Source organism: Engystomops pustulosus, chromosome 2 (assembly GCF_040894005.1).
Source record: "Engystomops pustulosus chromosome 2, aEngPut4.maternal, whole genome shotgun sequence".
NCBI lineage: Eukaryota > Metazoa > Chordata > Amphibia > Anura > Leptodactylidae > Engystomops > Engystomops pustulosus.
The window spans coordinates 43,361,210-43,373,839 of NC_092412.1; the positions used below are offsets into that span (position 1 = coordinate 43,361,210).

Below are 12,630 nucleotides of genomic sequence, written 5' to 3' on the forward strand. Positions count from 1 at the left end.
TAATACCGTAAATGTAAATATACTATATTTAAAAAGATGTGGTCTTCTGTTTTTTCAGAGCCTTTGGACCACTCTGGTGTCATGAAGATATCACACCCAAGAACCAGAATTCCAGGAGTGCAGACCAGCTCACCAACTTCCTACGACATGTAGTGTCTGTATTCAAAGACTCAAAATCTGGTAATTTACTGACCCTTATATGTCAAAAATATAATGTTGCTCATGATTTATAGTTTTTTGAGATAGGTGACGGTTATAATAATTACTTTGTTCAAAATACCAGGTCTCTAAAGTATGGTGAATAGTGGCGGATAAGACTTCCGTGGCTACGGGCTGTATGAATATTATAGCCCCTACAAGTCTGGAATCACTTCCTACATATAGTACTAGGATCAGCTTCTTGGGTAATAGAGGATGTGTCACTTTGGAGGAAATTCAAAGGTCTTGAAATGGCCTTTGTGCACATGTATTGCGAGCAGGAACAGATGTACGAGGATTTCATGGGTAAAGGTCCTTCTCAGTATAAAATTTGGTGGGTGGTTTGGGTGGCCATGGGCCCCCTAGAAGGCTTGAGTCCTGGGCTACCGGCCAAACCACCTGTTTTATAATCCATTACTGATGATGAGACCCTCATTTGGTAGCATATCAATCTCTTTGCCTAAAGAATACCAAATACTAATGTGCTGCCACCTTTCTGTGTGTACCTAAATAAGGTGCATAGCCACCTGAAAGTGAAAATCTCAGATCCTGGGTCACTTATCAATTGTGCTGTCACGGGTGAAGCTTTCTACATCATAAGCATGGCTTTCTAAAGAACATCAGTGTCCTCTATTGAGCCCTAATTAACATTCTCCTACTATCAAACTTGGCTAGAGAGGGAGCACCTGTCCATGGCCACACCCACGGTGCACTAAAATGCTAATTGTCATCAAAATAAAAAGTCAGATATCGCTGGATTCAGCCAACACAATGGAATTATTATGATGCAGGATACTTTACATAAAGGAAACCTACCATTTGGAAATGGTCGTTCAGACCCACACATACCGCCGCAGTCTCGCGGCCGCAGCCGCCCTGGGAGCCTGCAATGCGCATGCCCTAATGCTCCTGAGGGCTCGGTGATGTCACCGGCTTTCGGGAGCGAGGAACAGAGCGACGGCACGGTACATGCCTGCCCTATTATGCTAATGCCCAATCGCTGTGACGCACACAGAAGCGCCGATGGGTGATTAGCAAATATAAGAATCTATTTTTATAACGAAATGGCCAGATTATATGCTTAACCAAAATATGTTCCAGCACCATCTCAGCTACACTGTTATGTGCAGGTATGTGTGGGTCAGAACGATGGTAGGTTTCTTTTAAAAATAAATTTGCTATTATTTGCTGTTAGGCATAATGGATTCATTTACATATACCCACTGTTTCAAAATACATGTTAATTTTATTTATTAATTTTTTTTCTTGCGATGAACATGCCTTGCATTTTTCAGAGAGTTGTGCATTGTGTAATTAATCTTATCTGGGCAATGCTTTATAGGATGTGGTACTGCACTGCCCCCTGCTGTGTCGCTGTGTGATTACTCTTCCTAAGTGCACTGCCATTGCAAATCACAAATCCTTATTACTGTTAAGAAGTTGTTTAGGTTTTCAAAGTTACAAGACTATATTGGTAGTTAGTAACATTGGTGGCCTAAAGTTTGAATAAGGATAGGAGAATTGTGTGTGTGTGTGTGTGTGTGTGTGTGTGTGTGTGTGTGTGTGTGTGTGTGTGTGTGTGTGTGTATATATGTATATATATATATATGTCAATAATTCCTTTATATAGCACAGACAGATTATGTAGAGCTATACATAATTTGCCAAATCAGTCCCTGTCCGCATGGGGCTCACAATCTATTCAACCTACCAGTATGTTTTGGAGTGTGGGAGGAAACTTGAGGACCCGGAGGAAATCCAAGCAAACACGGAGAGAACTTATGGTTCTACATGATTCATCCACTAATTAAGAAAATCAGATCCCAAATTTTAACAATTTATGAAAATTTTAGTAAAATGTTGAAAAGCGCCAAATGCTTGATATTGTGTCGTTCCACAGGCTTCCACTTGGAGCAGCACCTGAGTGAAGTGGCCTTACAGACCGCTCTTGCCAGCTCCTCGAGGCATTACGCTGGCCGCTCCTTCCAGATTCTTCGCGCCCTGAAGCAGCCGCTCTCAGCCCATGCATTGTCCGACCTTCTTTCTAGGTTGGTTGAGGTCATAGGAGAGTATGGGGATGAAATTCAGGTATGTCCATCATATATTGTATGACAGCTACGTAATTTTGTAGAATTTGTGTTAACATTTTTGCTAAATTTATTGTATTTTTTTTAATAAAATACGTTTTTGGGTACAAATTGATAGGTTTTTTTAAAACTCTTTGGGGGGTGGGGAAACACTTGATTTCATTTATTTTTGTGCTGTCCTTTATACGGTTAAAAATGAAATTTTGTATTTATTCTTCAGGTTAGTATACCAATAAGATATAGATTTTAAAATAATTTACTACTTTTGGAACTACTATTACTACATTTAAAAAAAAAAAAAAAAAAAGCCATGCAGGTAAAATTACATTATATTACAATTCTTCTTGCCACAACATTTTGTGTTAAATAGAAGCTTTCCCTATTAAAATAAATTTTAATACAGGCAGTCCTGTACGTACAAGATATGTTCTATAAGTTTGTTCTTAAGTTGAATTAGTATGTAAATTAGAACTGTATACTTTATCATTGTAACTCCAGTCAAAAAATGTTTTGGTCTCTGGGACAATTGGATTTTAAAAATGTTGGGTTGTCATAAGAAGCAAGATTAACAATAAAGCTTAATTGCAGACATCTGTGATAACTGTTATATACCAAAATCCAGAGGTCCGTTTGTATCTTCCCAGATCCCTAGGGCTTGATTGTTAGTAGTGTATTCAGCTTGTATAACAACAAGTGGGAAGTTCGGACTTAAAATAGGACAAGATTTTATGACAGAATATATCTTAATATGTTTTACTTCATTTGGGAAATAAAATGTTTTCTTTATTGATATATAGACGTTCCCCGACTTATAGACGACCCCTAGTTACAGACGGACCTCTCCCCCCACTGTGACCTCTTGTGAAGCTTTTATGATGCTTTACTTCAGTCCCAGGCTGCAATGATCAGCTGTAAGGTGTCTGCAATGAAGTTGTATTGATAATAGTTTTCCCCTTGACAGCACCAAATTTAGAAAATCCAATTGTTACTGGGACAAAAAAAAAAAGCTGGAATTACAATTATAAAATATACAGTTCCAACTTACATACCAATTCAACTTAAGAACAAACCTAAAGAACCTATCTTGTACGTAACCTGGGGATTTACATGTATATTCATAAGGTCCTTGCCATTTTCAGCATATCCTTGGTTTTTATCACTCATTCTGTTATTGTGTATGGCAGGGCTATGTGATGGAAGTCCTCCTTACTCTGGAATCCGCAGTAGATAACTTGGCTGACTGCCTTAAGAACAGTGACCTCTTAGCTGTGCTGTCCAGGTATGTGAATGTCTTCCAGCAATACTCATCTATGGCATGAATGCACTCAAAGGGGGATTCCAGGACTTTTTTTTGTTTTATTTCCTATCTTTGGCATTGGTCATCGACATGAAAATGGAAAGTGTCTGTAAATGGTGCTTCTTCCAGATTTGTGATGTCAGTTTGTAGTTCAGTCCTATTCAAGTTATGCAATTACCAAGCATGACCACTATACACTGTGCGGCGCTGTACTCAGTAGACTGTGAAGAAGCCTCAGCAGTCATCTGAATTCTCCGGTCTGTATTTACAGATGACTGGTGGGTCCATCTGGTGCCAAACACCCACAATCTGATACCATCTAAAGATTAGGGGATCAGTTTAAGCCGTGTAGGACGCTGTAAAGGGTTGCATTGATTTTTACATTGTCCTGCCTAACATTATCATATATAGTTATAGCTTGTATTCCTTATACACGATCCAAGTGCTTTACAAATATTGTTTACAATGCACTTATTAGGATTTGGCTAGTGGTGGATAATGCTCAAGCTTAATACCAAGGAATGTGCGGCCATTACCCTGACATGTGTATAACTAATGCGGCGGATATTATCAAGGCCCTGGAATTAATGGTTAGAGGCCTTACAGTGCATTTGCTTAATGCATGAGCAGCCGGGTATTACATTACATAATGACATTTGTCTTTCCCTTAGCATTTCTAGAGCTCATTCTGCGGCTCAGTCAGCATCAGATAATTCTCTCTTCCATTTGATCACATTACAGAAGTTGTACTGGATGTGGCTGCTGTTCTCCAAAAGCAGGGCCACACCTATGACATGTTACAGTTCAGACACAGTCACTTCATTGTAGTGGAGTTGCAATGCTGGTCACAACCTGTAGGCTGAAGTGGCGCCATTTACAGAAGGAACAGCCATAACCATCAGTGTTTTTCATTGATGTTCATTCCTTGTTAAATACATGGTTCCCATTTATCAAAAATAGACAAAAGGGGGAGATTTATCATCAAGGAAACCAATCGGAGCTCATCTTTAATTTTAGAAACAGCTACGGGAAAATGAAAGCTGAGCTCTGATTGGTAGCCATGGTCAACCAGAACAATTCTGCTCTAAGAGACTTATGATAAATCTCCCCCGGAGTTTCTGTTTTTGTTGTTGGACTTGTTCTAGAAAAAACTGTCGACACTGTCAATATCCGGCTCATGTTGTTTGCCGACATTTTATCGGCAAAGCTAACAATTTATCATCAAATGACAAAACATGAGTTTTGACACTGCATAAAGTATCGGGCAGCAAATAAGCCAATGGTTAGTGTCCTGTTGGTATCTGAGCCATTAGTTGGAATTAAGTGATTATGACATTGCATGTCGGCCGCCATCAACTGCTCATGTGAATGGGCGTTTAAAGGAGAAGACGCCTCTTTACAGTCAAATGCAGATTTTCTATGCTGTTTATGTTACTCTCATAGACGTAAATAACGGTGAAAGGGGTTTTCTCATCTTGTCTATTCATGAAATATCCATTTGATATGTCAAAAATACTCAATAGATGCCAGTTACACCGCCAGGGCCTACACTGATCTCAAAAAGGGGTGTACACTGACCATCCTTTCTGCAGCCTTCTCTATTCAGAAGTGCCAAAAATAGTGGAGTTTGACTATTTTCGGCACTGGTATAGACTTGAATGAAGAGTGGCTGTACATGCGCAGCAAACACTGCATTCGGCCTGACAGCGGGAGGGTCAGTGTACTATTCTCGATAGGTTCAGCTCCCCATCATGTCCTTATAACATACTTTGTGGATGAGCCCTGTCAGAAAACCGTTTTAAGGAAAGTGTCCAATAGAAAGAACTGCACTTTTCAAAATTTCCTATTTACCTCCATTGCAGTTACAAAAACAGCATAGAGTTGAGCCTTCAGGTGCTTCCTTGACTCCCAGCAAACCCAAAAGGGGGGGGGGAGACTAGGCTATTCCTATCTTGACCACAAATGACTGATTTGGAATTGATCATTTTTATAAGAGTTCCGCCAACACCTATAAGAATTGATATATACAAATGTAACACATTTTTCATAAACTTTCATTCACAGATCATCATCTCCCGACTTGGTTTCCAATACAAAGTTAACTGCAAACCGGAAGAGCACTGGACAGCTGAATGTAAATTCTGGGATGGTGGGTGGAAATACGGCCACTTCTGAACGTAGCCGACACCAGAGGAGCTTCTCTGTTCCTAAAAAGTTTGGTGTGGTGGACAAGTCCTCAGATCCTCCTCGCAGTGCCACTCTGGATAGGATTCAAGCTTGTACCCAACAGGGATTCTCTCCAAAAACACGAAGCTCGTCCTCGCTAAAAGACAATGTGACGGATCCCTCTCACATAAACAATCCTACCAACCTGCTGGCCACCATATTTTGGGTTGCAATCGCTCTAATGGAATCAGACTTTGAATTTGAGTATTTCATGGCCTTGAGACTGTTGAACAAACTTTTGTCTCATTTGCCATTGGACAAGTCTGAGAACAGAGAAAAGCTGGAGAAGCTACAAGGACAACTGAAATGGTCCGACTTCTCCGGGCTGCAGCAGCTTCTTCTTAAAGGATTCACATCTCTTACTACAACTGACTTGACGCTACAGCTCTTTAGTATGCTGACGCCAGTGTCACGTGTCTCCATGGTGGACTCTACACACGTCATAGGTAAGGATGTATATGTCTTTCAGATTCTCTTCACACTAACTTGAGCTTTAGGATTGGCATAATCCTCGGTGCTCTCAAAGTGTATGCCGATGTGCTCATAGACTTCAGTTTTTTCTCAGTGGATAAAATATGCATCTACCACCATTACCCAATAGATGAGGGTCCAGTTCCTCTGAGATAATTATGTATTTGTATACATAATATGTATTTATATAGAGTTTTTTAACTAGCTGTATCTGGTTTATTTATTGGTGACCTGTCATACATTAGACTAGAAGGGAACTTATGAGGGGGAAGAAGTCTGTGATAGCATTTACCCATTGTAACCACTCGGGGGATCTCGGTGCTTAGATTTCTACAGGACCAAGGATTTCATTAGTAAATGTATAAATCTACAGTGAAACCTTTTTGACATGACGACCCAAAAATGCAGTGAAAAGTAGTCTTCTCAAGAAACTTTGCTGCCTTGCATAACACTATATAAATTGATATTATTTCTATTTATCTCCAATTTTCCCCATAATGTCTCAAGTGCTGCACCACATGACCTCAATAAATTCTCTTTTATGACTTGGTCTGAAGGGCTAGAAGAACTACAGGGTGATTTTACACCCTGCTTATTCCCCTTCATTGACTGCATCTATAGATCAAAAATCTCCAGCACATTGTCCTGTGTCAGAGGCAGAACCAGTGTGTCAAAACTCATGAAAAAAATCAAGAATAACTTGGGTGATGTGTCACTTCGAGGTACTTCAGGCTACTTGTAGCTCTAATAACCAAGGTTCCCTTCCTTGCAGAGCGAGGAGTTGACTCTCCTATCCCCCAGTAGTCACTGGATTGGACCTTGGTCCAGGCGCCTGCAGCTGACAGGGCAACTGTGGGATATAGTTCTAGTGTTCCAAGATGTCTGGATGGAAGGCCGCAATAAATTTAGTGTGGATAGAAACTCTAGCTTCACTACTTGAAAAGAAAAGGGGAGACAGGGGCACTCCTATAGTGTATTATCTGTATTACCCTTCGGAAGTACAATAAAATCGTGGTGCGATCAACTACTAACCTGGTTGAGTTGTGCGTACAGGGCACAACTCCTAGTAACGTTTATTCAATGGACCTTTCTGCTGTCGCGTTCCTGGTGCTGTTTTCTTTCCCCAAAGTTTAAGAAAACTGTTTCCAATTGTGCAACGATGTCCCATATAGGGCTGTAGTGTTTTAGGAAACGATAAAATGGCGCTGATGGGTCTGGTATGCGTTTAAAAAATAATTTATTGTATTATAAAAAACAAAATGAAAATATCCATTAGGACAATATAGGAACAACGCGTTTCGCGCTTGGACCAAGCATTTTGTCAGGTTCACAACGTCAGGTTGACCTCCAGCTGTCAGCAAAAATGTCTACTAGAGTGTTACTCCCTGCTAGGGCATTGGCGGGCATCCGAGTATGAACAAAAGCTGTAAGTCCTTCTTGACATCGATAAATTGGACTAATCTGCTTATGCATCAATAGGAATAAGGGGTATACTACTGTTCTGGGTATGTTTAAATTTGAAACCTTATGTTTTTTTCCCCAGGTTTTCCATTGAATATACTGTGCTTGCTGCCTCATCTAATCCAGCATTTTGAATGTCCAAACAATTTCTGTAAGGAAGCAGCAGAGAGAATTGCACAGGTTTGATATGAAGAGATCTCTGTCTTTTGTACCTCGTATTCTAACCTACCAGTAAAAAATGCAGTAACCCCATCTTTTTGTCTGCTAGGTTTGTCTGGAAGAAAAGAACCCCAAGCTGTCCAACCTGGCCCATGTCATGACCCTGTACAAAACACATAGCTATACCCGGGACTGCTCTACGTGGGTGAACGTGGTCTGCCGATACCTCCATGAAGCATTTACTGATATTACGCTCAACATGGTGACTTACTTAGCAGAGGTAATTCATACATGATACCCATCCATATATTTATATTACTGAATATAACCCAAAACGTGAGCAGAACTTCTCACCTGTATGTATTTTCTCCAGTTACTGGAAAAAGGCCTTCCCAGCATGCAGCAGTCTCTTCTTCAAATTATCTACAGTCTTCTCAGCCACATGGACATGTCAATGATTCCTGGAAAGCAATTCAACATAGAAGTCTTGAAGACAATTGAAAAATATGTTCAGGTAAAAACAAATTTGATTTGATTCTGATTCAGTAGAAACAGCACTTGGCTTTCCCATCTTCTTCTGTCATATACTTCCAATCAGGGGGCAACTTAGCCGCAAATCGGAGCCAAAGTCTGGCTGTCATTAGAGTTTCATTAGAGTGGCCCTTACTTGGTATTACGCATCCATGGAGGTAATAACAAGTAATAACAAAATAAGGAAATTTAACTGCACACAATAGTAAATTTGTGACTTGCGAGGTCAAAAAGGTAAGCCAAAAAAAGGGGAGGAGGGGTAAAGGAAATCTATCATCAAAAACAATCATGATAAACCATGGAATCAAACGCATAGATCCAGGCACCGTGACTGTGGTAAACTTTGTTATCTTATATTAGTTATCCTCCTAAAATCTAACTTTTAACCTGTCCCACTGCCAGCTGAAACTTCCTGTGCCTCCGTGAGGTTACATCAGGCAGAGGGTGTGTGTGTGTGGGGGAGTCCTGAGGGAGCAGAATGGGGAGAGTGAGACAGTGTAACAGTCTGTGAAGATGCAGCACAGAAGGGCTCTGGTAACACTCTCAGAAGTCTTTCAGGTTCATTAGAATTTTTTTCAAAGTTTATTTTAGAAGGAAGGAGGCCATGGCTAACAAATATAAGAAGATTACCACAGTCATGGTGCCTGGATCTATGAGTAAGGGTCCAAGGCTTATCATGCTCAATTTTGATGGTAGATTTCCTTTAAAACAAGGGGAGAAAATAATAAGATTAGGAGAAAAAAAAGTTACCCCACCTTAGATACAATTAATAGGGTTACACCTGGAGGGGCACACAAATATATTTTTACATTTTTACTAATAAAAGTAAAATTTTAACGCTATACCTTAGGTAACAATAGGCCTCTCATATGGTGTTCTAAATGAATGCCCCCTTTTTCTTGTATGTCTGTGTGTGTGTGTATATGTATATATATATATATATATATATATATATATATATATATATATATATATATATATATATATATATGTGTGTATATATGCCTGGCACAGGCCTGGGGGTCAGAAGCCTACACCAGTTTTATAATAATGGTCTATCCTAAAAATAGACAATCAGTTTATAGCAAGATAATAATGTGGCATTGTCTCTGAGAAAATACTTGCAGAAGATACATTGATTTCTATTTCTTGGTAGGTACCCACTCCTACCTCGAATTTAGTGGTCTCAGGCTAAAACCACATAAATGTGTGATCGGTCCATGAATCTGGATGGTGGACCAACCACTGTGCAGAGGATGGGACTCCGAACATCATAGTGATATATGATTCAAGGTGTCCCTTCTCCGCAAAACAGCAGCACCTACACTGTAATCATCGTATATCACTACGATGTTCGAAGTCCTGGGAAATCCAACCAACACGCCACCCTTGATTCACGTACCAACCACAGTGGTGTACTTTGAGCCTAATGTTTTATTCACCTATACATTACTATAATTGGCCTGTCTCTGTATCCCAATAGTCACCAAGGAATATGTCTCCATGAGGGAACAATATCACTATTTCAACTGTCTGTTTTTCAGAGTGTTCACTGGAAAGAGGCTCTGAATATCTTAAAATTGGTTGTATCACGGTCTGCCAGCCTGGTGTTACCAGCTTACCAACACGGGGATCTGACGAAGCTTGAAATCAGTCGACTGTGGACCAGCTCCTCCAAGGAACTTCCTGGGAAGACTCTTGATTTCCACTTTGATGTCTCTCAGGTATAAAATAACAAATTATGGAGACTGTGACATAAATGGGTAAAGGCAAAATTCCACTTCTCATTGCACTTGGATAAAATTATCACACTATCCATATTGTCCGATTAGTTCAAAGGATCCAAATACTGAACTATGTATTAATGCAATGATGGATATGGTCATTTCTAACCGTATATAGTTCCCAGTTCTGAATTTTATGTAGTGTATGCCGATGGTTAATGGCTGTATTCTTCTCTCCATCAAGAGCTATAAAATACAGATCAATATTTCTCATTTTATCAAGATTGATCCCGTTTGTATCCATAAAAAAGAAAAAAATAGCGACAACAATACTGATAAAAAAACAACAACAAAAACTGAGAGATCAAGAACAAATCCTTCCTATTAGTAATCTTGTGAACAGACAGATTGTTCTCTGCTGAGATCTGCAGGGAAATGGCTGTCCCATATAAGTGCTGACATAAGTCAAATCCGACCCTAGATGTCTCTAGCAAAGTGCCATTAAGTTGCACTTGACTCCAGGCAGCTGCTTTCCCGCTTTCTCTGGAGGGAATTGACTGCCTGCTCTGAAAATATTACTATCTCCTGGCAGATTGGAGATTGCTTCTGACCCTAGCCTTCAGCTTTATATTCCTGGATTCAGTTATGTTTCTTAAATCAAAGGTTATTTCGCAAAAATTACATTATTTGAAAAATATTACTTAAAACATACCTGTATATGTAGACCCCCCACTAATGTGATATTGTGATACCCCCACTTCTCAATGTTTTAAGAATGGAAAAGTAGTATTTTTTTGTTCTACAGAAAAAGGTCGGATTTTACAGCTCTTAGTTATTCAATCTCTATGAACTATTATGTATATTTCTTACTCATCTCGCAAATGCACAGAAGAAAAAGTAGGTGGTGCAGGCACACAAGAAACAGTTGTCCTGGACAGGGCCGGCACCAGCAGTGGTCATACCTGGGCATGTACCGGGGGGCCAGAGCTGCTAGAAGGGCCCCATAAGGCTGTAAATAAGTAATCCATGGGGTTAAGGGGGGCGTATATTGGGATGATAATATTTTAGGGAAAAGGAGACTGTTTTAGTTTCTGAATTTTGAATGCTGCCACATGAGTTCACTGCAAAGGGGCTCACTTTGGCTCTGACCTCCAGGGGCCTACTGAAATCTGGACCATGATCCTGGATGATGTTTGTGGTTGTATCAGCTGTCATCTGGAATCACTGTTGTTTGTGCACCTGCACCACATACTTCCTCTTCTGCTCATGTGTGTGATGTTGCCGGACCAGGAAGTGACGTCACCGAAGGGGAAAGGATTACAGGAGGCGGGGGCAGAGCGACAGTGTTGGTGCACTTCAGTCTCATTAGCATATTTAAACATTTTGCACATTGATGGAGTACTCTGGAAATCAATAGCTAAGTATCTGGAATATCTATACTACCGCCTACAAAATAGTGCTGTTGGTTTTGGGTGGTGGAACTGCATGACAGATCCCCTTTAATCGCATTTTCAGCACATTTATTTCCCTGTATACAAATTAATGAAATTGGGATAAGGCCGGGGACTTGTGTGCTATCGTCTTTAATACAAATGGAAAGCCATTTAAGATTCATCTTCTCTTGTCAGACTCCTATTATAGGCAGAAGATTTGATGACCTTCAGAGCTCTACTGGACGGGACGGTAAATCTCGGGCCATGCCGGTCACACGGAGCACATCCTCCACTTCTTCTGGATCCAATTCCAATGCTTTAGTCCCTGTTAGCTGGAAAAGACCTCAGTCATCTCAGGTAATGTCCATGCTTTTCTCTCTTCCAGTCTTCTGTGGTGGAATGAAGAGCTGGTGCATTGAAATGTAAGGAATGTGGGCAGTGAAGCAGAGGATGTATTAAACAGTCTGTACAGAAATCCCCTCCTCCCTCCCGCATTTCTGTGTTATTACATTTCTGTTGATGGCTATCCTTGAAATATGAGCCTTTTACTGTCGGTCCAAGCAGTTTTTACGGCTGCATTTACTCTGCTTTCCAAAGTGTATTAGACCAGAACAAACATTTCTAGTGTTGGCTGACAAGGATCATTGCTCCTTCTCCACCACAACAGAGGAGCGTCCCCTCATTTTATGGGGTCAGTAGTGATTTTTCCACACATAGCTTCTCCATTGCCGTGTTTACTCTCTAGATCTATAGAACCGAACATGGCCTGTCCATCCTATTAATGTGCATTAATATTGTAGCTCATCTCAATTATTATGCATTATTATTTTATTATTAATATCATTCTTTTATCTTATTATATGTTTAATACTTTCCTTAATTATTTTTTTTTCTGTAGAAGAAAACACGGGAGAAGTTGGTGAACGTTCTTACTCTCTGCGGTCAAGAAGTGGGACTCAGCAAAAACCCTTCAGTAAGTCATTATCCGTTATAAATAAATACCGTATATACTCGAGTATAAGCCGAGTTTTTCAGCACAAAAA

At 40.1% G+C, this 12,630-nt stretch overlaps 1 protein-coding gene across 6 annotated transcripts in view; it reads left to right on the top strand.

The window, feature by feature from the left end:
* The window catches only part of FRY (FRY microtubule binding protein), a 244,568-nt gene that overhangs the window by 199,859 nt on the left and 32,079 nt on the right, over window positions 1-12,630 (top strand). For all 6 annotated transcript variants that reach the window (XM_072134385.1, XM_072134380.1, XM_072134381.1 and 3 more), the window contains 10 exons: window positions 59-180; window positions 2,099-2,286; window positions 3,470-3,564; window positions 5,647-6,254; window positions 7,823-7,920; window positions 8,009-8,179; window positions 8,273-8,413; window positions 9,975-10,154; window positions 11,783-11,944; window positions 12,486-12,560. In XM_072134385.1, the coding sequence (XP_071990486.1) occupies window positions 59-180; window positions 2,099-2,286; window positions 3,470-3,564; window positions 5,647-6,254; window positions 7,823-7,920; window positions 8,009-8,179; window positions 8,273-8,413; window positions 9,975-10,154; window positions 11,783-11,944; window positions 12,486-12,560 (1,840 nt within the window). The remainder of the gene's footprint in view (window positions 1-58; window positions 181-2,098; window positions 2,287-3,469; window positions 3,565-5,646; window positions 6,255-7,822; window positions 7,921-8,008; window positions 8,180-8,272; window positions 8,414-9,974; window positions 10,155-11,782; window positions 11,945-12,485; window positions 12,561-12,630) is intronic.